This window comes from Ursus americanus, chromosome 21, assembly GCF_024610735.1.
Source record: "Ursus americanus isolate L20-20 chromosome 21, mUrsAme1.1.p, whole genome shotgun sequence".
Classification (NCBI taxonomy): Eukaryota; Metazoa; Chordata; class Mammalia; order Carnivora; family Ursidae; genus Ursus; species Ursus americanus.
The window spans coordinates 53,083,346-53,109,351 of record NC_142147.1 but is presented as its reverse complement, the minus strand read 5'-3'; the positions used below and the strand labels follow the sequence as shown (position 1 = coordinate 53,109,351).

The window sequence follows — 26,006 nt, the reverse complement described above, 5'->3', positions numbered from 1 at the left end:
ATGGAGCTATGTCGGTCCTCGGCTCTACTCACTGGCTCCCTGGGCCTGGTGTGTACCCTGATTGCTCTGAGCACGGATTACTGGTTTGAGGCCAGGGGACCCGGCTTTTCATTACACTCGGGGCTCTGGCCAAAGGGGTTTAGGAACAATATAGCAGGTAAGGTATAGTGGTCTCTCCGGTTGGGGGCAGTGGGTTACTGGAGGGGTGGGCACTGAAGTCTTACCTCTGAGCAGACTACATCCACGCGACGCAGAGCCTCCTCATTCTGGCCGCCGTGTGGGGCCTGGTGTCTGTGACCTTCCTGATCATGTCCTGCATCCCCTCACTGTCCGTTCGAGGCTCCTGGCCCCTGGCCTCTTCTATCATGGCTTTTGCTGCAGGTAGACTCTGGGCTGCCCTTGGGCTATGGGGATCGGTGAGTTCCTGCAGAGGGGCTGAGCCCTCTCTCGTCTTCATTCCCAGCCATTTTTGCCACGGTGGCCATGGTGGTCTACACCAGCGAGCGGTGGAACCAGCCTCAACACCCCCAGGTCCAGACCTTCTTCTCCTGGTCCTTCTACCTGGGCTGGGTTTCAGCTGTCCTCTTGTTCTGTACAGGTAACTGCTCCTCTGGGACCTGGATAGGCCGGCTGGGGCTCTGAGAGAGCAGGGTGGGGGCTAATGCTAACCTCTCTCTGCCACCGCAGGTGGCCTGAGCCTGGGTGCTCACTGTCGTGGCCCCCAGCCCGGCTATGACACCTTGTGAGCCAGAGGCAGGATGAAGCATTATTCGCGGAAGACCTCATCAGGAGCCACGGGCGCCCGCAACCCTCCCTCTAGCCCTCACACCAGCCTTCCCACTACCCCTCCACTTGTTTCTTCATCCATTCAACAAAAATTTGCTGGGATCTGGTTATTCTGAGATTAATTCAGCCACGACACAAGCTGACGGCAAGCCACCTCCCTGGTGGGCGACGCTCGGTGCCCAGAAAGGAGTCGGAGCCCCCAGCTGCTGTCAGGTGGCTCCCACGCATGGAGCCGGGGCCGGTGCGGACTCAGGCTTGGCCCCATGTCGGCAACATTCTCCAGCCCTTGTCTTTCTCCCTGGTTCTACCTTGAGACCCTGTCCTTTCTCTTTTCTCCTTTGTCTTTCCCACTTCATGCTCTTGCCTTCTCACTCCCTCTCTGATGTTGTCACCCTTTCTTCACTCTGGTCCTCCTCGCTCACTTCATTAATTCATTTACTCCTTCCGGGGGCTTTTCCTGAGCTCCTCCTTTCTGCTCCATCTCACTGAGGATGCTGATGGGAGTCTGACCCGGCGCCCTGCCCACTGGGGGCTGTAAGTCCAGGGAGGGAAGTGAGACAGCAGCCAGAGCCCAGGATGGTGGGGAGAAAGACTGACTGTGTCAGGCCAGGGTGGAGGGGAGCTTTTTGGGGGGAGGGTGTTTAGGGGCTTCTCAAGGGCCAAGGAAAGGTCATCCAGGTGGAGGGACCCAAAGGTGGAGGTGTGGAAAGGCTGGGAGTTTTCAGGGGATGGAGAACAGTGCTTTGTGATGGAATGTAGAATGCAGGGGTGGTGGAGTATGAGGACGGACAGGCAGGTGGGAGCCAGGGCCCCTGAGGCCACAGTGACTCTCTTCTGAGGGAAACAGGGAGCTACAAGGTTGTGAGCTGGAGAGGGTCAACGTCAGTTCCAGGTGCCAGACAGACCCCTCTGGGGCAGGCAGAAGGGAGAGAGGAGCTTGGCAACGCCATGGTTGTGACTGGGACCAGGGCGTGAGATGGAAAAGAGGGAAGGAGCCAGAAAGATTCAGGGGGGCAGAAGGAACCGGACTCAGGGATCCAAGGGCTTTATGGAGTGATGGGCAGGAGGGGGCAAGGATGATAGTGCCCAGGGGTCTGGCACAACCAACTGGGTGGGATGGCAGAGTCCTCCCTGGTTGGGTGGAAGTTGCTGAGTTCAGTCGGGATATGGTTGTCAGGGGTCTGGGAGAGAGACCCAGTGACAAGCTCCTCTGGTAAGAAGACGCAGGATGGAGACTCCAGGAAAATGGGTTCTAAGTGGAGGGAGGAGGAGGAAGAGGGGCAAGAGCTTGCATGGGGACCGAAAGGGGTGCAGTCAGAGAGCTGGGGGCCTGGAGTGCTTATGGGATGAAGGGAAGAGTTTCCACAAGGATATGGCCTACTATGTCATGGCCTTTTGGCTCTCCCCAGACCTGCCGTCTGACTCTGCGCTGTCTGTGCTGGAAGAGTTGCTTACGTGTGTATGTGTGTCATGGGTGGGTGGGTGGTTATCTCTTTAAATGGCTGATGGGAGAGGAGATTCTGGAACTCCTCCTGCCTCACAGAGACCCAGTCTCCCTTCCCCCACTCCTCTGGACTCTGTGTCTAAGAAGCCCTGGTAGCTGGGTGTGAGTCACGTAGACGGGTGGGGGCATGGGGGTGGGGAGGGCACTGGACAGGCTAAAGGGACATTCCACTGGGGCATGGAGATCTTTGAAAGACAGGGAGGTTTCTAAGCAGTGATTCTTTGGGGGTAAGGTCTCAAGGCCCCCAGTAGGAGCAGTAGGCCATGAAGGTCTTGGGTTTGGGGACGGCCTGAAGGAGGGGTCCCCAGACAGAGGTGTTGGGGTGCAGTTAGACATGGAGGGACATGTGGGAGGGGGTTTCAAGGACTGGAAGGACCCGGGAGAGGGGTCTGGGGACGGGAGGGGGGTTGGCCAATCTTGCATGTGTGGCCCTCGGCAGCAGCCTCCCTGGCATGGGGGTGAAGCGGAGCCTTCAGAGCGGGGGCACCTTACTGGGCTTCTTGGCCAAAATCCTCACGATTCTCTCCACTGCCACCAACTACTGGATCCGCTACCCTGGGGGCCACAGTGGCCTGTGGCAGGAGTGTCATGGCGGCACCTGCTCCAACATCCCCTGCCAGAGTGAGGCCCGGCCCGCCCAGATGTTCCCCACTGGACAGACACCCCCCCCCCCGCCCCCGCGCAGACCGCAGCTGGCACAGCAGCTGGGCACATCCTGCGGCGCCCCCACACTCACCCCTTCCACTCCAGTCTCAGGTCCACCTGCTCCTCCGCCACAGAGACTACCACGAACCCCCACTTCGGGACCTACTTCCCTGTTGCGACATTAACTGCCCCTCATGGAGTAACCTCTAAGTCCCCATCCAAACCGTCAGCTCTGCTCCTAGCCCCGTACCGGCGGGTCGGGGTGGTGGCCAGGGGCGGCGCCAGCGCGGGGCTGAGGCGGCCGCTCTCCGCAGCCATGCTGGCGGTGACGGGGGCGTGCATGGTGCTGGCGGTGGGCTCCGGCATCGTGGGTTTGGTGATGGGGCTGCGCATTCTGTGCCAAGAGGGCGACTCGCGGGGCCAGACGACGAGCGGCATCTTCTTCCTCTACGGTGAGACGGCAGCGGTCCCTCAGTCACAGGGTGGGCCTGGGGGTTGCAGGGGGCAGGGGCCCAGGGGTCGCGCTTTCAGGCGCGGGGATGGGAGTGGGGGGAGGGGCCGGAGACCCAGAGGAGGGGGCGTGGCTGGGAGAAGGGGCGTGGCTCGAGCGATGGGCGCGGCCTGGGTGCGGCCCGCAGGCCAAGCTCACCCGGTGCGCGGGGCCCAGGCCTGCTGCTGCTGATCGCCTTGACAGGCTACACCGTGAAGAACGCGTGGAAAAACGACGTCTTCTTCTCGTGGTCCTATTTTTCGGGGTGGCTGGCTTTACCCTTCTCTATTCTCGCGGGTAACCTGGACAGCGGGAGGAGGGTGGAGGAGACTGCCCAGAGGAACCCCTCCCCTCAGACTCCCAGCCGCCCTCCCGGGGACTCCTCAACACACTCCGCTCCCAACTCCCGCAGACCCGGCAGGGGTGCCCTTGGGGCTCCAAACCCCAGTCCGCGGGGCGCTCCCAGCCATCTGCCCCAGGACCCACCGTCCCCCACCCGCCCTCCGCTCCCCTCCCGCCAGGCTTCTGCTTTCTGCTGGCGGACATGATCGTGCAGAGCACGGATGCCATCAGTGGATTTCCCGTGTGCTTGTGACCGCAGCCTGTCTGGGGCGGAATAAAGGAACGGCTTTCACCGCCGCGGCTCCGCGTGCCTTTCTGGGGGAACACGGGGGACACGAACGCACGCGGGAACATGGATATAGAAAGGACGGGGGACTGGGACACGGGGGTACCTGGGGGTTCAGGGAGGACATAAGCACACGAACCTACAGGGAACGCGGAACATGGGGACACGAGCATGGAGTGGTCAAGGCGCTTGGAGGGGGAACGGGACACAGGGGTGGTGGGGTCAGGAGAGCACATGGGCGCTTGGAAGGGATGTAGGGACATGGACGCGGGAAAACGGATATGGGGGGGAACGTCAGAGGCATGATCGTGGGACGAGGAACGTGGCAAGAAGAAAATGGGGAGACACACAAGAGGACGCAGGGGTACAGGCATGGCGACTTGCGGAGGCGAGGAAAAACTGGGGAACTGGGGGAGGGATAAATCCGAGGGCGTTGGAGAAAGTTTGGGAGGCCCGGGAGGAGCCCCACTCCGGGAACACCTCCCTACGCGCACGACCTTTCTCCTAGTTCCCGACCACGCCCCCTTCACTAAGTTCTTTTCCCTTCCCCTCAGGTCCCGCCTCTTTCTCCGGAATCCGTTCTCCATTGGTCCGAATCCTCTTGACACACACCCTCACCTCCCCTCCGGGCCCCGATTGGTCCTTTGTCAGGGCGGAGGCGGGCACCGCAGCAGTTGACTGGGTGGCCGCGCGGGGCGCAGGCGCAGAAGGGGGGTGGGCGGGACGTCTGGATCCAGAGGCGGAGTGAGACAACTGAGCGGGGCAGCGGCAGGAAGATGGCGGAGCTGCGCGCGCTCGTGGCCGTAAAGAGGGTCATCGACTTCGCTGTGAAGGTGACCGGGCCCCCCCTCCACCTCCCCGAACCCCGCGGCCGTGTGCTTCCGGGGTCACTGTATAGGGGGTCTTCTCGTACATCTGATCTCTGCCGCTCTTCCCCCCAAACGTCAAAGTCACACGTGAGGGCAAAGATCAAGGACTGTGAGGTTCAGACTTCAGATCCCTCCTTATTCAAACCCGGCCCCTCCGGGGTCATGACCCCGTTCCCTTTTCTCAAGTTTTTGGACTCGCTGTCTTAATAATTGTGTGCAGTACGAGTTACTTTCTCTATTTCTTACCTGCTGGAGGTGCCACGGCCCCTATGTAACATTTGGAGAAACTGAGGCGTAGAGAGGTCACTCAGCTAGGATGGGGTGGAGCCGAGATTCCTGTCCAGGTCCGTCAGACTCCTCAGCGCAACTGGTGCTTTGCACACAAGCCACACTTTGACCTGTTAGGCTGCATTGCACACTCAGGTGACTGTTAACTTGGGAACCCAGAAGCTTTCACCCTGCTCTAGCCAGGAAGGGAGGGAGAAGGCCTTGCTAGAGATGAAATCCTGTGACTGAGCTGGTGTCCTGGCTCCCATTCCCCATGAGAAGGCTGGGGGGCAACATCTTTGAGGTCCTGGCTTGTCCCCAGAGAGAAGCTGGTGGGGACAGAGGTGAATCAGACACAGCCCCTCCGGCCAGTTTCTCGAAATACTTGGCTTAAAGCAGACTGAAGGTGGTGACTGCCCCTCCGTGTCTGTCCCCACCATCAAACTGGGATTCCACCTCTGTGGTTCCAGGATTGCCCAGCAAGGGGCCTGGCATGCCAGAGGCCTCGGGCGTGCATGAAACCAGGGTCCCTGCCGGCTTGGGGAGTGAGGTGGGAAGGAGGGAGCCGGACTTGGCATGGAAACCTCAGTGATCATAACTGCTCAGGTTTAGTGAGTGCTTATTGTGCAAGTGGCAGCCCTCCGAGTCCTTGACAGAGACTGACTCATTCAGTGCTTTCAGTATCCTCTTGGTAGGACGAATCCATCCCGTTGGGCAGGTGAGGAAAGTGCGGCCCGCCGAGGTCCTGTTCCCTGCTGGATGACCCAGATCCAGGCAGCCACAGGCAGGATCTAAGTTCTGCCCCCAGTCTCTGCTCCTCACTTTTTTTTTTTTTTTTAAGATTTTATTGCTTATTTAAGAGAGAGAGAGCAAGCGCACAAGCGGGGGAGGGGGAGAGGGAGAGGGAGAGGGAGAAGCAGACTCCCGACTGAGCAGGGAGCCCGATCTCAGGATCCTGAGGTCTTGACCTGAGCCAGAGGCAACACTTTAAGCTGAACCAGGCACCCCTCCTCCCATTTTCACTCTACAGCTGCAGCGAAGCCCTGACAGGAAAGGGCAGGCGTGTTGTCTTCAGCTGCTCTTGGGGTCCTGGGACCTTCTCTCCTGGTTTCCTCCCGCTTCTAGCTGTTGCTTTGGGCTCTGTCGCCCCCTGGGCCTCCCTGTGCCCCAGCCCTGGTGTCCATGGCCTGAGATGCCTGGGTCGTATCTCTCTCTGCCCCCCGGCAGGCCCCAGTTTGATGGGCTTTGGGTCCCATCCTCACCCAGTACAGGGCCTGGCATATGGATGTGTGTGTTGAATGAGAGATCAAAGAGAGGGTATCAGCTGCTGTCCTGTCCTAGGGGTGTGTGCTGCCTGTCCCTCCCATACTGCCCCGGGGGTCCCTCTACTGCATCCTGTCTGCTGGCTATGTGTATAGGTGCCCTTTCTGAAGAAATAAATGGTTCAGACATTGCCAACTCCCTGGGCACCGGGCCAGAGCCCCAGTACCGTTGCCCTCCTTCCCTCACCACCACCGCCGCCTGTTACTTGTCAGCTGGTCCCCTTCTCCATCCTCATGGGCCTAGCATTTCAGACTTCCCCTCCTCCCACCTGGCCCCACACGCAGTCTCCTCCCTGGTTCTCAGTGTTTCCTTCAGTCCATCCTCTCCCAGCCTCAGGGCTCTTCCTGCACCCCGAGTTGCCCTGAGGCTCCCCAGCACCCTCAGGACAAAGTCTGAGCCCCTCATCCTGGCGTTCGAGACCCTTCGTGGTCTTGCTGTGGTCCCTGCTCTGCCATCCACGGTGCCCTGTCCCTTCCTCACTGTTTGTGCTTCTACAGCTCCCACCTTATCTTTCCTGACAGACTAGGCCTTTTCTTGCCTTGGACCTTTGCCCCCCTCACTGTACCTTCTGCCTGGGCACCCTTCCCTCTCTACATCTGCTCTTTGTTCCTCCCTTGTCGTTCCTAACTTGACCTGTCAACCATATCAGAAGTTTAGTGATTCTCTGGTATCACCTCCTCCAGGGAGCTCCCCCTACCCCCACCCTCTCAGGCCTCTTGATGTGTCTTCGGACACTCCTGCAACTCCCTGGGCTTGCCTCTCTCAGCTCTGCTCCCACACTGCTTTGGGATCCTCTGCTCACCCAGGTGTCACCCCCACACCCAGAACAGCAGCTCCTCGGGGTGCGTGCCGGGTCTCACCCACTCTGTTCCCAGCATGGCTTTTTCACCTCCTTCCAGCCTTTGCTCAGATGTTACCTTCTCTGTGGGGCCTTCCCTGGACACTGACTTAAAATTGCAGCCCCCATCATCTCTGTGCCCTCTCTTGCTGTAATTTCTCCCATACTCTTACCACTTTGTAATCCACAGTGTAATTTTCTGATCGCTCACTTTAGTGTTTGTCTCTGCTTCCAGAATTCAAGCTCCAAGGTCGGGAGGAGAGTCTGTCTGATGTAGTCACCACTGTCTTAAATATCGGTTATGTTCTACAGTTCAGGACCCACTTCAGGCCAGCTGCCTGTGTCGGCTTCCTGCTGTGTGACCTTGGGGGAGTTGCTTAACCACTCTGAGCCTTATTTTTCTCCTCTCTACAATGGGGATAACAGTAGTACCTCCTGTATTGGGTGACAGTGCAGATTAAATGGGCTGTTAGGATAGTGCCTGGCTCACGGGAAGTGTTGGCCTTGGCTGGCACTCAGGGAGTGTGGTTATTATTGGTAAAACTGGTAATGGAAATTTTTTTACTCTCCGGTCAGAACACAACAAATGCTCTGCTCGGTGTGTGTCTGCATGTATGTGTGCGATTATGTGTCTGGGGTGTTAATTCATAAGCATTTGGCAACCCAGGAATACTCAGTTGTGGCCAGGGATACATTTTCCATGAGCCGATGAGGCCGTAACCTTCAGCGTTTCTTTCAAGGCCCAGGGAGAGACTGAACCAATTTTACATTCGTGATTTGGTGTGTGTTTTCCTAAAGAGGCTCCGCCAGAGGCTGGAGACTTCAGGCCCCAGAAAACCTGTTTCCAGCTCTCGGCCTAACCCCAACCAGCCACGCCTTCCCTCGGTTCTGGAAGCGCCCGGCCTTTTCCCCTTCCCTTCACCCCTCCTGTCCTCGGCAGGGCTGGCACCTCCTCGTCCCTTAGGTCACGACCCATGTCAGCTCTGTGAGGATGTTGGTCCTCTGCCTGCCCGAGATGAGGTCTGCTCTAGAAGGGTCTCAGAGCGCTGACCACCCCCTTAGTCATCTGTCGCTGGCATCCCTTCCTGGCCACCATCTCCCCGTCTGGCCTTGGCTGTCCCGGTCACTCTCCGTCCCAGCCACTGTCATTCCTCATTTCGTGGACTAACAGCCACCCAGCTATCTCCCCACTTTCCGCTCTTGCTGTGCTCCCAGTCTTCCCCACCAAGAATCCAGAACGACCTTGCGAAAACCTAAGTTGCATCCACTTACCTCTGTATCGTCCTTGCTCTTGGGATGCAGACCCAGCTCCCCTTCTGGAACCTGCTGGGCCCTGCACGGTTAGCTAGTTCCCTGGTGCAGCTCAAGCAGATTCAGCAGCTCCAGAAAACGCAGACTGGTTCTCTTCCCAGACGTCTGAATGCGTCTACTGAGCTAAGGTCAAGGTGTCTTCAGCCCTGAGTTCCCTCTGGAGGCGCAGGGAGAATCCGTGTCCTTGTCATTTCCAGCTTCCAGAGGCACCTGCGTGCCTCGCCTCACCTTCTTCCAGCTTCAAAGCCCGCAGCACAGTACCTTCACGGGCTCTCTGACCCTGACACTACCCCTCCCACGTATAGCAACCCTTGTGATTACATGGGGCCCCCAACCAGAGAACCCAGGATGACCCCCCCTCAAAATCATTAAATTAATTACATTTGCAAAGTCCTTTTTTGCCATGGAAGTGACATTCATAGGTGTCAGGGATTAGGATGAGGAGGTCTTGAGGACCCGCTATGGTGCCCATACAGTAGTTCATCCTCTGGCCTGATGGCAGACTGTGCTCCCCTTAAACCTCAGGGCCTTTGCACATGTTCTCACCCCACTGAACACTTACTCTCACACGTGACCTGCTCAACTCCAATTCATCTTTCAGGTGTCAGCTCTACTGCCACTGCCTCGGAAGCCTTCCGCGACAGCCTCCAACATCAGACTAGGTCACAGGCCCCCATCCTCCTCTCTCAGAGTTCCCCAGACTTCTTCATGGATTGTCAGGTGGCATAGCAGGGGATTTGAGTGCTTGGGTCCTAGAAACCACCGACTGGCCCGCTACTTTGCTTGGGTGCCTCGGTTTCCTCATCTGCCCACAGGGACAATGACGGCTCCTCCCTTGTTGGGCTGTCACCAAGATTAATGAGTTAGGTTAATTGCTTAGAACAGGGCTCCTGAATGATGCTCCTTCCGTGCCCAGTGGCCAATAGTATTCTCCCCGTTGGCTATTAAGAGGGGTATGGTGGGCTGGGCAGTGGCCCTGCTAGGCTATTCAGGCCCCCGTCCGTGGGTGAATGGTAGCCAATTTGGAAGCAGGGTCTTTGCAGTGGTGCCTGAGTTCAGGCTCCTGAGATGGGGAGGTTATCCTGGGTCTTCCAGGTGGGCCCTAAATGCCATCTCCAGAGTCTTCATAATAGAGAGGCAGCGGGAGCGGGAGGAGCCAAGGGATGGATTCTGCCCTAGGGCCCCCGAGGGGCCGTGCCCTGCCAGCACCTTGCTTGCAGCCCAGCGAAACTGATGTTGCCCTTCTGGCCTCGAGGGCTGTGTGACCGTAAGCCACCGAGTCAACAGCACTGGGGAATGGCAGTCACAGGAAGCTAATAGGGGGACGGCTAGCTGTTCATACCACACCCCCTGCGCTCGACCCGGACCTCCCAGGCCAGTGGGCCTTGCTCCCTTGCTCGGGCAGCGCCCCAGAATCCGGCCCGGGGCCAGCACACGGTCGGTGCTCAGTACAGACGGACCGTGAGAGGAAAGGAAAGAGCGGGGTTTGCCTGTTCTGTAGCTAGGCCTTCGATGCCAGTGTTCCGCAGGCTAGAACATGACCATGTGTCAGTCATGAGATCCACGTAGACGGCTGGCATTTAAGGAAGAGCAGAAAATGTCAGGGTACGGTGTGCAAAGTAAGGGGAAGTCTTGTTCACCGAACCTCGCATCGCAGTGGCATTTCTATCGATCCCTGAGTATGTGTCGTGTATTTGTAATGGACTCGGGAGTATGATAAAGTGTATTTCACACTGGGGTTTATGGCAAACAAAAATTAGAGAAACATTGTCTTGGGCCCCAGGAGCAGCGAGGACAGAGTCGGACGAGCATGTCCGATGTCCCAGGTGCTCCACAGATGTCTGAGTGAGACCCTGAGAGCATGACCCTGTGCCCACCTGTGAATTCTCATCTGCTGTGTCCCCAGAGCTGTGGGACCCTGACCCTGCCCCTGCCCCTTCCCTTTGTGGCTCGGCAGATCCGGGTAAAGCCTGACAAGACGGGTGTGGTCACGGATGGAGTGAAGCACTCCATGAACCCCTTCTGTGAGATCGCCGTGGAGGAGGCCGTGCGGCTCAAGGAGAAGAAGCTGGTGAAAGAGGTCATCGCTGTCAGCTGCGGGCCCACCCAGTGCCAGGTGCTCAGATCCCGGGGAGCAGGTGCCAGGGCCCCGAGGCCTGGGTCTACGGGAGGAGAACCTGGGACCAGGCTCCCTGGGGCTGGAAGCCGAGTCAAGCCCCTTCTTCCGGCAGGAGACCATCCGCACGGCTCTGGCCATGGGCGCGGACCGAGGCATCCACGTGGAGGTGTCAGCGGCAGAGGCAGATCGCCTGGGTCCCCTGCAGGTGGCCCGCGTGCTGGCCAAGCTGGCAGAGAAGGAGAAGGTGGATCTGCTGCTGCTGGGCAAGCAGGTGAATGTGCCCCCTGCTGAGGACGGGGTGGGGGGAGAGGGGCAGGAGCCGCGATGACGGGGTCCAGGCTGAGTGGAGAGTTTGAGCAGGGTGGGCAGGGTGACTGTGGACGTCAGAAAGACTCCGGGGTCCCGTGGGGTAAGATCGGAGCCCTGGGGGCTGTGGCGATGGTCTGTGTGGAAGAAGAGGAGGCCGACGGACAGAGCGGACAGACGTGTGGCTGGAGGGACAGGGCTTGAGCTGTAGGGAGTGAGGGGGAGGGCAGAGTTCGAGACGGTGCTGGGGTCTGGCTGGGAGACACAGAGGGGAATCTTCTGGAAGAGCAGTCAGGAATTGTAGAGAGCCCGGGAAGACGTGGGGAGGTGGTTTGTGGGGAAGACAGCTGTGTGTTTCCGAAAGCCTGGGCTGCTACAGAGACCTGAGGCGTCTGGAAGGTGCTGGGGAGCCTCGGGAGGCCTGTGAGCAGGGGAGGGATGGGATCAGCTCTGGGTGCAAAAAGACCTCTCTGAGGCCATGAAGAATGGACTAAAAGGGGAGAGATTGGAGTTTGGAGTTTTGGGAGGAGTTTGGGGGGTAGTGGTGAGCTAGAACCCTGCCTACCACATTGTACCCCCACCTGGGGCGGACATGAGTCTGGCTCAGCTATTTCCTCAGGAGACTGGGCAGGTGACACCCTTCCTCTGGGTCGCCTGCCCACCCCCTCCCATTTGAGGACGGACATTGCGGCCTCACTCGGGGTGGGGGCAGAGGGTCATCAGAAGAGCCACAGTTGGACAGCAGTGGGATGGGAGAGACCAAGGGGCAGGGGCTTAGGGACAGAGGCTGAGAAAGAATGTCAGAGACTGAGAGATAAGATAGGGCACAGAGATGGCACAGGAGACTCAGAGAGAGAGCCAAGGCCCTGGCTGGAAAAGACAGGGATTCCTGCAGGCTGGATCAGCCCCTGCAGAGATGGGGAGGGCGATGGGTCTCTGTAGGTTGTTGGGTGTCCTACCCAGCCCTGCACAAGTCAGGCAGTAGAAAACAAGAGAGATGACAACCAGCAAGGGAAACAGTACAAGTCAGTAGGCTGAGGCAGGGGGCCTAACCAAAGAACAGGCCAAAAAGACATGGTCTGGGTAGGGCTCAGTGCTCTGGGGACCCAGGTCTCACGCCAGCTCCCCAGGACACTGGTACTGGCAGCATGGCCTGTGGAAGCCTTCTGCATTCACTGGTGAGTCTCAGACTCATGTCCTGCCTGTTTGGGTTGTCAGGGACAGTTCCTGGGGTCAGGGCCTCCAGCTGAGAAGATACAAGATAAACTGGTCAGGACACTCTTCATTGTAGGCGGTAGTCAGAATCAAACTGGCTCAAGTCAGAAAGGGAACCTGTTAGCTTATACAGGGCAGCTTCAGGTATGGCTTGATCCAGGGTCACATGTCAGCTCTAGGCTCTGCTCCTCTGTCTTGTCTTTACTTTTCTGCATCTCTAGGCTCATATCCCACAAGCCTCCCCAGTGGCAAGAGCCTCTTTCCCAAAGGCTCCAGCAAAGCTTTCAGGGCTGACTCTTCAGTGGTCCAACTTGAGTCAAGTATCCATCCCCGAACCAATCACTAGGGTCAAGGAATAGAACGTCCTTATTGGCCCTGCTCATTCAGCTCCCCAGTGTGGCTAGCCCAGGTCCTGGCTCACGCACGGGGGGCTTCCGTGAATATTTATACGGGGGCAAAGATTTGGCATCGAGATGCTGGGTGTCTTTATGGGCTCCTGGACAAATGACTGCCTATCTCTAGGCCCGAGTTGGGGGATGAGATCATTTTAGACCAGGCGTCTGCAAACTACGGGCCATGAGCACCACTGATTGTATAAATAAAGTTTTATTGCTACGCTGCCACACTTGTTGCTTTATGGAGGCCCCTTGTGTGTGGCTGCTGGTGCACTGCTGAGGTAGAGCTCAGTAGCTGTGACAGAGACCACATGCAATTTAGAAAATGCTGGCCAACCGCCATCTAGACAAAGGCCCGAATGGTATGTGGAAAGACCCATTGTCATACAGTCTCTCTCTCTCCACCCAGGCCATCGATGATGACTGTAACCAGACGGGGCAGATGACAGCTGGATTGCTAGACTGGCCGCAGGTAAGGCTGGAGTGGGGAGCACCTGCTGGGGGCCAGATCTGGGGGCTCATAACAGGGCCACCCTTGTCCCTGCCCTTTTGGAGGGAGGCAAGGTTAGTAAGACAGTTCGGCTATTCCAGCCTGTGGGAAGGAGATGCACACGGCCAGGACACCAGGCCTCATCTGGGCCCTTGGTGCTCTGTCTTCAGCCCTGTCACTCGGCACCCACACCAAATCCATCCCTGCCCCGGGGCCTTTGCACTTGCTGTTCCGTCAGCCTAGGACCCGCTTCCCTCAGATTGCCTTATGGCTTTCCCACTCTCTCCTTCAGGTCTCTGCTCAGTCATTACCTCTTTAGAGAGGCCTTCCTTGCCCAGCCTGTGTGAAATTCCGGATGCCCCACTCCCCACCTATGCCAGTCCAGTAGAAACACAAGCCACTTAGGTGATTTACAATTTCTCATAGCCAGATTAAAAAAGTAAAGACACAGGCAAAATTAATGGCAATTTAACTGAACACTTCTAAACTAGGATCATCTCAACGTGTAATCAGTATAAAAAATACCGAGCTGTTCGACATTCTTTTTTCTTTTTGCATGAAGTCTTCGAAATCCGGTGTGGCTTTTATATCTGCAGCACATCGCAGTCGAGATGCTGCATTTCCATCCGAAATACTTAACTTAGATTCCTAAAACTCACAGCTGGAAAAGTACGTTCACCCCCCTCCCAAGTTGTTCCAAATGGACTTAAACGTTTTCCAGGGACTGCATCGAGTACCTGTTTTTCTTTTTATCTAACAGCTTTATTCAGATCGAGTGACCCTACGATAAACCGCACACGTGCGAAGTGTGCCCCTTGATAAGCTTGGGAACACACGCCCATGAAGCCATCATCGCAGCGATGCTCATATATTTGGCTTATTGGTCTTTCGATGTATTTATTTATTAAAAAGATTTATTTATTTATTAGAGAGAGAGAGAACAGGGGGAGGGGCAGAGGGAGCGAAGCGGACTCCCCGCTGAGCTCGATCTCATGACCTTGACCCTGGCCTGAGCCGAAATCAGGAGTCAGGCACTTAACAGACTGAGCCACCCAGGTGCTCCTCGGTCTTTACATTTAAATTAATGAATTAAGATGAAAAATGCCATCCCTTAGTTGCGCTAGCGACGTTTCCTACGCTCAGAAGACACTCTAGTCCTGTGGCGGCCGTATGTGTGTTTGGTTCCCGGCAGTCTTCCTGGCCAGGGTAGATGTGTACGAAAGCCAGGGCCCTGTTGGTCGTGTTCACGGTGTATCCCCAGGGCTGGCTCATGGGGCGACGGAACATTCCAGCTAAGACTGGAAAGGTTTGTCCAGTGAATAAGTGAACGGAGAGAACAGGTTGGTGGGACAAAGCGGGTGGAGGTCCGTCAGCAAATGTGGAGTCCGGACTGAGGGGCAGAGGGGGCTTGGCCAGAGCATGGCCACTGAGCGAGGAAGATGGGGTCCTGGCAGATGTTTCCAGGCTCAAGGTGAGCACCTTGAGGGGCCTCGAAGGGAGCCCCAGGGGACAAAATGGTGGGTCGGGGGAGCAGGGCATGCAGCCAGCTCTTGAGCTGACCAGTGGTGGGCGACAGTGAGCACATTTTCTCAGCCTTTCTCAGCTTCCGTTGTGCTCATCTGTAAAGCGGGGACCTGACAGCGTTCCCGCGAGTGCCTGCTGACTTAGCGCGTGTAAGTTGTTCAGAACAGCGCCCTTCCACTACAGACGCGTTCGTCGTTACTAAGGTAGGTTAATCACAGGCACCTAACTAGAAGGTTCAGGCCATTAGGACCCGCGCCTTGGTTCCCAGTGAAAGTACAGGTACCCGGCCCGAGAGTTTTGAGATCCCTTCCTGTGGCTTCCTGCTGTGTCTGCACTTGACGTCTGTAGCTTATGGGGCAGGACTCTCTCTTCTCTTCTCTCATTCATTCCCTCACTCGTGCACGCACTTCTGCCGCTCTGTGCCCGCCTTGAGTGAACCTCACCCCCCACCCCCGTCTCCCCAGGGCACATTCGCCTCCCAGGTGACGCTGGAAGGGGACAAGTTGAAAGTGGAGCGGGAGATTGACGGGGGCCTGGAGACCTTGCGGCTGAAGCTGCCTGCCGTGGTGACCGCTGACCTGCGGCTCAACGAACCCCGCTACGCCACGTTGCCTAACATCATGGTGAGCGCTGAGCGGATGGGTCCCCGAGGGCCCGGGAATGGGTGAATGCACGACAGGCCCAGTGCCTCCCTGGTGCTCAGGGGAGGGGAGAAAGGATCCAAGGGACTTCTTATCCAAAGGAAGGGCTCACCCGGCTAAAAGGAAGAGTTCACTGTTCAGCGTGGCCAGCCGGATGGGGTCATTGGGTCATCTTAGCCAATAGGGAGAGTTTAGCATGCCGTCCCCGCCACGAGGAAGGGTACAGTGGGCCATCTCATCCAGTAGGGTGGGTTCAGTGGGTCGGCGTGGCCAAAAGTCCGTGGAGTCATTACTGTCGGAAGGTTGACGTTGCCAGTCCATTTCAGCCAGTGAAGGGCTTCCCAAGGCAGCTAAAAGAGGACCCTCAGTATAAGGGCTTGCCAGGACATCCCTGCCCACAGAAGTGATCTATACCAGGCCCCATAAGAGGCCTCACATGTCCTGGCTAGTGGGTAGGTCCAGACAAGTTCGGGCAACGGGGCTCGTTGTGCAGATGTAGCAGATGGGGGGGCGGGGGGGAGGCTGCTGGAGGGGGGCAGGGGCTCCGGCATCCCCGTGAGCTGGGGCTGCCCGTGTGCAGAAAGCCAAGAAGAAGAAGATCGAGGTGATCAAGCCCGGAGACCTGGGTGTGGACCTGACCTCCAAGCTGTCCGTGGTTAGCGTGGAGGACCCACCCCAGCGTACGGCTGGCGTCAAGGTGGAGACCACAGAGGACCTGGTGGCCAAGCTGAGGGAGATTGGGCGGATTTGAGCCCCTTCCCTGAAACTCAGCAATAAAACTATGACCCTCCCGACGACTGTCTCTGTTAACTCATTCCCTGGAGACCTGGTCTTTGATTCACTCAACAAACATTTACTTAAATCTCCTGTGTGCCAGGCCCTGTGCTGGGTGACGCCGGGGACCCAGGTGAGTCACATCCAGTGCTGAAGCGGGGGGGGGGGGGGGATGGACACGGGCAGGGGCAGCTGTCTGCAGGGTGCCGAATGCTCTAAGGAGAGGTGACACCACGCACTTGGGAGCCCACCTGGGGCATCTGACCTCGCACGCCAGAGAGCTTTCCCAGGGAGAGGGCATCTCGGCTGAGTCTGGAAGACACCTGTCCGTGAGGTGGGGAGAAGGGCTTTCCTCTTCAGAGTGTTTGCCGGGGACTTGCAGGTGTCAGGCCCCTGCCGAGGCTCGGGATACAAGGGGGAACGAAGCTGGAAGCTCAGGGTCCGGCTGGGGAGACAGACAGACCACAATCAAAGCGTCAGGTGGGGTTAAAGAGCCGGGGCTGGAGTCAGACTTGGTGATTTTGCAGCCTCGCTCACGGTTACTGGCTGTGGGGTCTTGAGTGAGTGACACCCCATGTCTGAGCTTCGGTTTCCTATCTGGCTGATCAAAGTAGGAAGAGCTTAGTGTAGTGGTGAAGGGCTCGGGGTCTGGATCCTGAGGCCCTGGCCAGGCCACCCCCCACTCTCTGAGCCTGGATTTCCTCCTCCCTCGGGTGCAGTTAGTAATAATACCCACGTTCTGGTTGTCTGGCGTGGCATAACGAACCACCCCAAAACTCAGAGGCTTAAGCCACCAATCATTCATTTTGCCCGTAAATCTGAAATTTGGGCGGGGCTTGGCAGGACAGCTCACCTCTCCAGGCTGCGACATCGGTTGGGGTCTCGAGTGGGGTCAGAGGATCGACATCCAAGGTGACTTTGTCACGTGGCCTGCAAGGTGGCCGGGTTGTCGGCTTGAGCTGGCTGTTGACCAGGGGCCACGATTCCTCTCCGGGGGGCTGCTGGAGCTAGCTTCGTCACAGCCTGGCTGCTGGGTTCCAACAGGGAGCGTTCTAGCACACGGGAGGTGGAATATGCCGGTCTGCAGGCCGAGGTGCAGACCCTCGCATGAGGTCACTTCTGCTCTACTCTCTTGGTGTGGTAGTCAGCCTAGCCGGATCCAAGGAGAGGGGACATAGACCCTACTCCTTAAGGGAGGAGGGTCAAATTTGCAGGCATCTTTAAGCTATAAAACTTACCCCATTAATGTAGCCCCCCAAGAACCACTCTTGACACAAGGAAGGTGCTCACTCTGTATGATTAGCATTGCTGTTACCATCAGCATGGTGAGAACACCCTGATAAGCTCAGAGGACTGACTGCGAGCTGAGCAGAGGCCCTGAGCCCAGCGCGGGGTGGTGGGAGCTTTCAGGAGTGAGCAGTCTGACCGCCCTGAGCCAAAGCCCAGCTCTGCCCTCTGGGCTGTGCAACTTCCTGCAGGTCCCTTGACCTCTCTGAGCCATAATCCCCTGCTCTGTAAAATGAGGATAATGACACCCAGCTCATAGGGCATTTGGAAGTGTGCGGGCAGATAATGCCTGGGAAGCATTTCGCATGGTTCCTGGCACAGGAGAAGTGGTAATTATTATTATGATTCTTAACTAGGTGAGGCTGCAGGACAAGTTGTGGGGGGGGGGGGCAGGGAATGAGCAGAGCATTCCAGGCAGAGGAGAGACTGCCTGCAAATCTGGGATGTGGGAGGGGAGAGATGGGGCATGAGCATGGCCGGATGTTCAAAGAGTGGGTGTGGCCGGAGTGGTTGGGTCTGGGCCGCTCTTTGTCGGGAAGGGAACTTGGATGTCTCCTGAGGGTACAGGGTAGTCACGGGAGGGGCAGGGGCAGAAAGGGGTCAAGTGTGGATCCATGGATTGGTGGAGGCTGGAGGCTGGAGGGAGGAGGCTGGGGGAGAGGAAGGGTCTGGCCAGTGGGAATGGAGAGGAAGGGGCAGAGCAGGAGGGGAGAGGAGGGAAGAGGGCTCCCAGCCTCGGAACCGCACTTGAGATGGAGAGCCCAGGAAGGGGGTTGTGTTTGAGGGAAGATGCTGAGTTTGGTGGGATGCAGGGCATTTGAGGCCCTGGGGGGCACGGAGATGCAACTCTGGGTCTCAGGAGAGGGTGGGAGACAGCCAGTCAAGACCTGTCCTGAGGGGAGCAGGGAGCTATGGGAGGCCTTGGAGCAGAGTAGGAGCAGGGTCAGACGCAGGGATCTGAGGCTGCAGGCAGGACAGAGGCTGGTGAGGAGGAAGCCTGAACTGAGGCCAAGGCCATCGGAGGTGGGGGCTCTCTGTAGGGTCACCTCCCCCTCCTCCAAGAGATCTTCCTGGCTTCTGTTGCCCACGGGTTTGCTACCACATTTCCGCTGGGACCCAGCTCTCCCCATCTTTCACCCTAGGGGTGGGAGCGCAGGGGTCAGATGGGACCAGCTGCTGAGGACAGTGGGGTGGGGTGGCTGGCACTGCCACTAGATTGGGGGTGGGGGATCCTGGCACCTCCCACTGGGTCTGGCTTCCTTCCCCGCCCAGGAAGCTACCAGTCCTGTCGGACTCGTCGACCAGGAGGCACAGGTGCAGGCCTTGGAGTCTCGCTCCAGTGTCCTCACGGGTGCGGCCAGCACCATGGACACCTCATGGGCTCTGCTGCTCTTCCTGCTCCTGGGTAAGTCCCCTGCTCGGCCCCTTCCCCACCGGTTCCCCTTCTCAGCAGCCCCTCAACGCCCTCCCCTCCTCTCCTTGCAGCCTCCGGAGGAGGGGTCCTCACCCATGGAGCCTCTTCTGGAGTTCAGCAAACCAGTTTCTCCCTGGACTCAGAAAGCTCTTCCCAGGGCCCAGGTTCAAAAGTCTCCTCCATCAAACCCCCCAGCCGGAAATTTCCAGATCATTCTCCAGGTTCAAAAACCACTGCTGCTGTCCCTCATTCCAAGTGGTTTCCTGAGGCCTCGAATTTTAGCGATGTGCCTCGGTCAGTCTGGTCAAATGTTTCTGCTGACGGCCAGAAGTTGAGCCTGGATCCTACCTTCTCTGAAATCCCGGATTCTGGAGGATTTTCTGATGTCTTAGGTTCTCAAGTTTCTGCCAAAGACTTAGAGCCCTCCTTCTCTGTTAAGACGCCAGCTTCAAACATGTCAGCTCAAGTCCCAGATCCTGAAGTATCTGTTGAGACCCCAGGTTCAAAAATCTCCCCTGAGGATCTTAAAATCACTGCCCAGACCCCCGAATCCAAGGTAACCGCAATAGCCCGCCCAGTGGAAAGCCTCCCCCAGCAAGTGGGGAGGCCTCTCTCGGTGCTAGTGGGGACCACCATCCAGCTCCCTCTAGTTCCGGTTCCCAGCCCCGGCCCTTCTGCTCCTCTGGTTGTCTGGCGCCGAGGCTCCAAGGTGCTGGCAGCTGGGGGTCTCGGGCCAGGGGCTCCCCTGATCAGCTTGGATCCTGCTCACCGAGACCGCTTACGATTTGACCAGGCCCAAGGGGGCCTGGAACTTGCCTCTGCCCAGCTAGAGGATGCCGGGGTCTACACTGCTGAGGTTATCCGGGCTGGGGTCTCCCGGCAGATTCGGGAGTTCACGGTGGGTGTGTATGGTAAGTGGGTACTGAGGTCCAGAGTGCAGGCCCTTTGGGCAGGTGGCTGCTGTGTGATGGTGTTTTCTTCCCTGAGGAAAGGGTCCCTCGACAGGGGAGAGAGGAGGGATAAGAGGGGCTGGGGCTCAAGACAAATGTTCTTGAGGGAAGTTGGACCTGGGGATCAAGACCCCTGGGGGTTTGGAATCTTGAGTCTCTGAGAGGAGAGAGTGGGGGACTCAGACTCAGCAGTCTGTGAGGAGGACTCCTGGGGCTGGGCCTGGAAGTCCTGGGTGGGAAGAGTGGAGAAGGCTGGGGCATGGAGTCCCAGATCTAGGGGGCCAGCCGGCCAGGGACCAGGTCCTGAGCCCGTTCCCCTCTCCCAGAGCCACTGCCCCAGCTGTCGGTGCAGCCCAAGACCCCCGAGACAGAGGAGGGGGCGGCCGAGCTCCGGCTGCGTTGCCTGGGGTGGGGGCCGGGTCGCGGGGAGCTGAGCTGGAGCCGGGACGGACGCACCCTGGAGGCAACGGACCCTGAGGGAGCAGAGCCACCCCGGATCCGCACAGAGGGCGACCAGCTGCTCATCACGCGCCCTGTGCGCAGCGACCAGGCCCGGTACACTTGTCGCGTCCGCAGCCCCTTCGGCCACACGGAGGCTGCGGCCGATGTCAGCGTCTTCTGTGAGTGGGGGTGTGCCTCAGGTCGGGGGCCGTGGCCTGGGAGCTCAGGCTCCTGGTCCGAGGCGGAGGGGGGGGTTGGAGCTCCAGCGCCCCGGGGTCGTGGCGGAGTCCCGGGTAACCCTGACTCTCCCGGTCCGGACCCCTTCCTCCAGACGGCCCGGATGCGCCGGTCATCAAGGTGTCCTCGGACCGCGACGCCGCCCCCGCCCTCTATGTCACGGCGGGCAGCAACGTGACCCTGCGCTGCACCGCCGCCTCGCGGCCGCCCGCCGACATCGCATGGAGCCTGGCCGACCCGGCCGAGGCTGCGGTGCCCGCCGGCCCGCGTCTCTTGCTGCCCGCCGTCCGGCCGGGCCACGCCGGCACCTACGCCTGCCTCGCCGCGAACCCGCACACCGGCCACCGCCGCCGCGCTCTGCTCAACCTCACCGTGGCGGGTGAGCGCGGCCCGGGCAGGATGGAGCGGGCCCCCGGGGGGCGGGGCCACAGCAGAGGGGCGGGGCCAGCATTAACAGGATAGAGGTTCCTGGGCAAGGGGCGATCTCAACAAATTAAGCAGAGGGTCAAATGGCGAAGAGTGGACAGAAAGAGAAGGGACTTAAGGCGTTTGGGCCAGTAAGTGGGATTAGCAAATAAAGGCATTACCTGGGAAAGGGGCGGGGTCACAAGAGAAAGGGGGCTGGGTGATTCCAGAAGTGGGCGGAGTCTCTTAGATGAGGGACGGGGCGCAACAGGAGGGGCATAGATGTCTGGCTAAAGGCCCAGAGTAATTTGGTGGAAGGGGTGGGACTACAGAGGAAGGGACGGGGTTATGTTTGCAAGGAAAGAAATCAGTGCAGAGATGTAGTTTCCTTAGCAAAGAGAGGCCGTCAGTGGGGACGCGGCTGCCCACTCAGCCCGGAAGTTTCTGGGAAAGGGAGCTGGGTGGCAAGAGAACGGGGCGCGGACGGCGCCTACGGGCCGGTGCCAGGTGCTGAAGTGTTGGCGTGAATGCGTAGAGAGGCGGAGCTGGAGGGTTGAGGGGTGAGAGGCTGACCCCTTGAGCTCTCCCTCCGCTCCACAGATCTGCCTCCCGGGTCCCCACAGTGCTCAGTCGAAGGCGGTCCGGGGGACCGCAGCCTCCGCTTCCGCTGCTCGTGGCCCGGCGGGGTCCCCGCCGCTTCCCTGCAGTTCCAGGGTCTCCCTGAAGGCGTCCGCGCGGGACCGGTGCCCTCGGCGCTCCTGGCGGCTGTCCCCGCCCACCCCCGGCTCAGCGGCGTCCCCGTCACCTGTTTCGCTCGCCACCTGGTGACCACGCGCACCTGCACCGTCACCCCGGGTGAGAGCCGGTGGGATTTCTTTCCTGTTTCCCGACGAGGGGGTATTTCTTATCTCCTTTAGGAAATGAGAAAGGCAGACTTCCAACTCCAGGAAAAGAGATTTCGTTTGTCTTAAACCCTGCAGAAGGACCAAGGTTTTTTCTATACCTCAAGCAGGGGAAGGGCGGCAGTTTCTTTCCTGGACCCAGGAAGAGGGCTGACACCTTTCGACGTGTCCAGAGAAATGAAGGCTCGGGAATCACACTAGTTTCCCGGTTCAAAACCTGGTCCATACTATGTATCTAGTTAATCGTTATTAAGGAAATCAGACGATGATTGAATGAGAGAGTGAGTGAATGGGCAGCGCTTCCTCGTTTGCTCCAGTTTCACTGCGATTCACTTCACCAAAGGGAGCAGGACTTGGTCTTTGACTGCAGAGTAAGGTCTTGACTTGGCGGGGTTTCTTCTACCCGCAGAGGCCCCCCGGGAGGTGCTGCTACATCCCACAGTGGAGGAAACGCGGTCAGGGGAGGCAGAGGTGGTGCTCGAGACCACCGGCTGTCCTCCACCATCCAGAGCCTCTTGGGCCCGAGAAGGGCGGCCTGTGGCCCCAGGAGGTGGGGGTCGCCTGCGGCTCAGCCAAGATGGGCGCAGGCTCGTCATTAGCAACTTCAGTCTGGATTGGGACCTGGGAAATTATTCCGTGCTGTGCAGCGGGGCGCTGGGTGCTGGGGGCAACCAGATTACTCTCCTTGGTGAGTCCCTTTCTTTCCCAGAACCCAGAAGTCCAGGTCCTCCAGCCCTCTCTAACCTCAGACCCCGTCCCCAGCCCCTTCTCCCTCAGATCCAAGAGTCCAGGCCCTCAGTCCCTTCCTCTTGTAGGCCTAGAAGACTCCCCAGACCCCCTGCTCTAGGACCTATGAATCCAGGTCCTCTGCCCTCTCCCCTCCAGGACCCATTAATCGAGCCCCCACCTTCGTCCCCCCAGGACCCTCCATCTCCTCGTGGAGGCTGCAGAGAGCCCAGGATGCAGCCGTGCTGACTTGGGATGTGGAACGCGGGGCCCTAATCAGTGGTTTTGAGATCCAGGCACGACGAGAGGGCCCTGACCTGGGTAGAGGCACTACCTACAACGACTGGGTCTCCCTACTCATCCTGGGGCCTCGGGAGCGGTCAGCCGTGGTGCCCCTTCCTCGTCGGAACCCTGGGACTTGGGCCTTCCGTATCCTGCCCACCCTGGGGGGCCAGCCAGGGATCCCATCACAAAGCCGAGTCTACCAGGCCAGTGAGTTGGGACTGTTGGAGCCTTTTCCTGGGCTGCCTCCCTTGCTCTGTTTCCCTGTATCCGGCTTGTCTGTTTGTATCCACTTTCTGGGGCCACGGTCACAAAGGACCATGAACTGGGGGGCTTGGACCAACAGAAATGTATTCTCTCCCAGCTCTGGAGGCCAGAAGTCAGACATCAAGGTGTCAGAGCTCCGTCTCACGGAAATCGGGGCCGTGCTCCCTCTGAGACTCGGGTCTCAGAGTCTTTGCCGACCTCTTCCAGCTTCTGGTAGTGGCCACCAATCCTTGGCCTTTCTTGGCTTGTAGCTGCATTGTTGTGGTCGGTCTCTGCCTCCAGCTTCCCACGGCCTTCTCTTCCCTGTGCGTGTCTCTGTCTTCTTGTAAGGACTCTAGTCATATCGGACTAGGGCTCATCCTCATGATCTCATCTTGACTTGATCGGTTCGATCGTGTCTCCCCCCAAAAGATATATTGACATCTTAGCCCTCCGTACCTGCGAATGTGACCTTATTTGGAAACAGAGTCTTTGCAGAAGATCGACTCTGTTTCTGCGATAGCACATTATTTCTGTACAGCACATTTATTTTTCTCCTTGGTGCAACCTGTAATTGTTACTCATTTGTGCATTTGTTTCTGATTTCCCTAAAATTAATCCCGGTGAGAGCGGGTATCCGGGTTTGTTACCATCTGGTAGGATGCCAGGCACACCGGTTACGTGGTAAATGCTAAATGAATTGAGAGTCTGAGGTCCCAGGTTCCTGGGTCCTGAAATACCTGTAGCAGGTTGGTTAGGAAACTTGGGTCCAGCCCTGGCTCCTGCTCCCTGATCCTCCTCGATCTCTCTGTCTCTTCCAGGTCCCACCCTGAGCTCCGGGGCCATTGCTGGCATCGTCCTGGGCTCCCTACTGGGCCTGGCGCTCCTGGCAGCACTTCTCTACCTGTGTATCTGCTGCCTGTGCAGTCTTAGGGGTGAGTGAGGGGCCCACTGGGCGGGTCCCTAGAAAGAGGCCCATTGGAGACCTGGCTGACCCAGTCAGCACGGCCACAGGTCCTTCATCCCGCCTTCTACCTCCAGATCAGCCAATCGGAGTAAGGCTCCGCCCCTTTCCCGAGCTTCCCTGGTCATTGGCTGGGTTGGTATGTCGGAACAGCCAATCACGTGTTTCTGTTTCTCTTCCTCTTACCAGGAGACTCTCTCAAGAAAAAGAAGCATCCCCCCTCCTTGACCCCTGTGGTTCCCCCACTGGAAAAAAAGATGCAGAGCATAACCCCAGTGCAGACCTCACAGCCTCTGCCCCTCAAAGCCCCGCTGGAGGACCCGAGCCCAAACAGGGTCCACCAGGTGAGAGTGGGTGCCGCAGTGCCCTGGAATGGGGGTGGAACTTTTTGTGTTTTAGGGAGAGGAGATGGTCTGAGTCCTCTTCCTCCAGCTTCACTTGTTGGTTTACGAAGTTGGTAACCCCCCCCCCCCATACATAAAAATTGGACAGGAATTCCCATCAAATGTTTGTCATATTAAGAGTGAAATTCCAATTTCCCTCTAAAGAAGGGAAAACTCCTTTATTCTTTCTTTTCCATAAACATTGGCAAAACTTCCATTTTCTGTCAGACGTGGGATGGAATGTCTTCTTCCCCATGAAAGCTGGGCTGTTCCTTGTCTTATCTCTCCCAAGGGTGGGCGGACGTTTCTTTTTTCCCTGTTGTAAGTGGAGGGAACCCGGCTAGTATCTGGCTGATTTGAGCTAGTGCTAGAAAAGTGTGAGTCATGTCACATTCAGGGTAACCCCTGAGCTCGTCCCCCTCCCTTCCTTTCTCTTCCAGGCCACTGGCCCCGTCTTTCCGGGTGGGGGCCCCAGGACTGTTCGGGTAGCCACGCAGGTGTGACCAGGGCCCGCTCTGCACAGGATTTTTTTGGTAGGACCTCCTGTTTCACCCCGACTGCAGGCAGGGACTCCCTGTCCTGCTGTGACTGAAGACCCCCCCCCCCAAATGTGACTACTTGAATTTGTGCAGCTAAGGAGCTGTGGTTTCTGGGCTCGGAGAGACTACTACCGATCTACCCGTGGGGTTTGCACAACTTCCCGGCGGGCAGGACCTACAGGCCCGGTGGTGGACAGGCAGGGCTTGTCCTGTGCTGCTCCGAGCCCCAAAGGGGGCCCAGCCTCATTCTCTCAGAAGGGTTTCCTACATCCGCTCCTCTCCTCCAGGCCATACCCCATCCAGCTCCCAGAGTCTTTATCTTAACATAGCTCAGACCACGTCCTCTCCTCTTTAAACCCTTCTAGGGGTGCCCATTGCCCTTCAGATATGGTCCCGACTCCTCACTGTGATTTTCAGAACCTTGTGGTTTGGCTTCTTTTCACTTCTGACCTCCCCTTCCTGTGCTTCACCCCTGCTATTAACAGCAGGCTTTCTGTGCACCCTGCTCTAAGCCCCAGAGTTTGCTTTGCCTGGAACACCACCCTTTGCCCCAGGTCATTCACTTCTCAAGTGTGATGGTAACTGAGCCACAGTGATTTATAGGAAATATATATTGGGTCATTCGGATGAGCAAAATATGTTTCCCAGACAGCTTCCACCTCGGTCCACGGTTCTTGAAGACGATTCAGAGCCACAAAGGCGAAATCGGGGTCTTGGTATTAATGAAGGTGATTTTTGGACCCCACCCAAAGGCGGGGCTGGTGGCTGGAGGACCAAACCTGTGATTAGAGGCCTGACCCCTCCCTACCCCCCCCCCCACTAGGAGCGGGGAGGGAATGGAGGTTGAATCCGCCAATGGCCAGTGACTTAATCATGACGATATAATGAAGCCTCCGTAAACACCCAAGAGGACAGCTCTTGGTCCATTTCCGGAGAGCTTCCGCACTGCGGGACCCGGAATGCCCCCTGTACCGCTGAGCCGGGCCCCGAGCTCCACAAGGACAGAAGCTCCTTTGTTGGGGAGCTCGGCCCGTGTATCTCTTCATCTGGTTGTTGATTCATATCCTTTCTTGTATCACTTTAATAAACTGGTAAATTAAGTACA

At 58.0% G+C, this 26,006-nt stretch overlaps 4 protein-coding genes and 1 long non-coding RNA gene across 6 annotated transcripts; 4 read left to right on the top strand and 1 right to left on the bottom strand.

Moving 5' to 3' along the window:
- NKG7 (natural killer cell granule protein 7) lies at positions 1 to 896 on the top strand. Its single transcript, XM_087871239.1, has 4 exons — positions 1 to 157; positions 235 to 381; positions 464 to 598; positions 688 to 896. Exons 1-4 carry the CDS (start codon positions 1 to 3, stop codon positions 744 to 746), a joined length of 498 nt encoding a protein of 165 aa, XP_087727365.1. The 3' UTR covers positions 747 to 896.
- LOC123777981 (uncharacterized) lies at positions 502 to 5,302 on the bottom strand. Its single transcript, XR_015728190.1, has 4 exons — positions 5,169 to 5,302; positions 3,585 to 3,727; positions 3,027 to 3,382; positions 502 to 638 (listed from the first exon to the last, which is right to left on the bottom strand). It is a non-coding gene; the product is annotated as an uncharacterized LOC123777981 (long non-coding RNA).
- Positions 2,689 to 4,064, top strand: CLDND2 (claudin domain containing 2). Its single transcript, XM_045775093.2, has 4 exons — positions 2,689 to 2,911; positions 3,250 to 3,387; positions 3,603 to 3,722; positions 3,947 to 4,064. Exons 1-4 carry the CDS (start codon positions 2,743 to 2,745, stop codon positions 4,018 to 4,020), a joined length of 501 nt encoding a protein of 166 aa, XP_045631049.1. The 5' UTR covers positions 2,689 to 2,742; the 3' UTR covers positions 4,021 to 4,064.
- Positions 4,744 to 16,145, top strand: ETFB (electron transfer flavoprotein subunit beta). The gene is made up of 6 exons (XM_045775090.2): positions 4,744 to 4,886; positions 10,619 to 10,777; positions 10,893 to 11,051; positions 13,106 to 13,168; positions 15,175 to 15,333; positions 15,932 to 16,145. The coding sequence occupies exons 1-6, from the start codon at positions 4,830 to 4,832 to the stop codon at positions 16,100 to 16,102; spliced, it is 768 nt and encodes a 255-aa protein (XP_045631046.1). The 5' UTR covers positions 4,744 to 4,829; the 3' UTR covers positions 16,103 to 16,145.
- VSIG10L (V-set and immunoglobulin domain containing 10 like) lies at positions 16,133 to 26,006 on the top strand. 2 transcript variants are annotated; one of them, XM_045775088.2, is made up of 12 exons: positions 16,133 to 16,258; positions 18,685 to 18,817; positions 18,898 to 19,737; positions 20,103 to 20,396; positions 20,549 to 20,833; positions 21,460 to 21,714; positions 22,171 to 22,449; positions 22,683 to 22,979; positions 23,837 to 23,950; positions 24,169 to 24,323; positions 24,803 to 24,895; positions 25,550 to 26,006. In XM_045775088.2, the coding sequence occupies exons 1-11, from the start codon at positions 16,133 to 16,135 to the stop codon at positions 24,863 to 24,865; spliced, it is 2,841 nt and encodes a 946-aa protein (XP_045631044.2). In that variant the 3' UTR covers positions 24,866 to 24,895; positions 25,550 to 26,006. The 2 variants fall into 2 exon arrangements, with proteins under 2 accessions (XP_045631044.2, XP_045631043.2); XM_045775087.2 differs by having other exon boundaries at positions 24,803 to 26,006.

What these genes read in the sequence shown, in the direction of transcription:
- NKG7 (XM_087871239.1), top strand. Translation starts at nt 1, where the DNA reads ATGGAGCTATGTCGGTCCTCGGCTCTACTCACTGGCTCCCTGGGCCTG. An exon ending in GTTTAGGAACAATATAGCAG is followed by an intron (nt 158 to 234) that starts GTAAGGTATAGT and finishes ACCTCTGAGCAG; the next exon opens with ACTACATCCACGCGACGCAG. An exon ending in TATCATGGCTTTTGCTGCAG is followed by an intron (nt 382 to 463) that starts GTAGACTCTGGG and finishes CTTCATTCCCAG; the next exon opens with CCATTTTTGCCACGGTGGCC.
- CLDND2 (XM_045775093.2), top strand. Translation starts at nt 2,743, where the DNA reads ATGGGGGTGAAGCGGAGCCTTCAGAGCGGGGGCACCTTACTGGGCTTC. An exon ending in CTCCAACATCCCCTGCCAGA is followed by an intron (nt 2,912 to 3,249) that starts GTGAGGCCCGGC and finishes CGCTCTCCGCAG; the next exon opens with CCATGCTGGCGGTGACGGGG. An exon ending in ACCCTTCTCTATTCTCGCGG is followed by an intron (nt 3,723 to 3,946) that starts GTAACCTGGACA and finishes CCCTCCCGCCAG; the next exon opens with GCTTCTGCTTTCTGCTGGCG.
- ETFB (XM_045775090.2), top strand. Translation starts at nt 4,830, where the DNA reads ATGGCGGAGCTGCGCGCGCTCGTGGCCGTAAAGAGGGTCATCGACTTC. An exon ending in GATTGCTAGACTGGCCGCAG is followed by an intron (nt 13,169 to 15,174) that starts GTAAGGCTGGAG and finishes CCGTCTCCCCAG; the next exon opens with GGCACATTCGCCTCCCAGGT. An exon ending in CCACGTTGCCTAACATCATG is followed by an intron (nt 15,334 to 15,931) that starts GTGAGCGCTGAG and finishes GCCCGTGTGCAG; the next exon opens with AAAGCCAAGAAGAAGAAGAT.
- VSIG10L (XM_045775088.2), top strand. Translation starts at nt 16,133, where the DNA reads ATGACCCTCCCGACGACTGTCTCTGTTAACTCATTCCCTGGAGACCTG. An exon ending in GTTCACGGTGGGTGTGTATG is followed by an intron (nt 19,738 to 20,102) that starts GTAAGTGGGTAC and finishes CCCCTCTCCCAG; the next exon opens with AGCCACTGCCCCAGCTGTCG. An exon ending in CAACCAGATTACTCTCCTTG is followed by an intron (nt 22,450 to 22,682) that starts GTGAGTCCCTTT and finishes TCGTCCCCCCAG; the next exon opens with GACCCTCCATCTCCTCGTGG.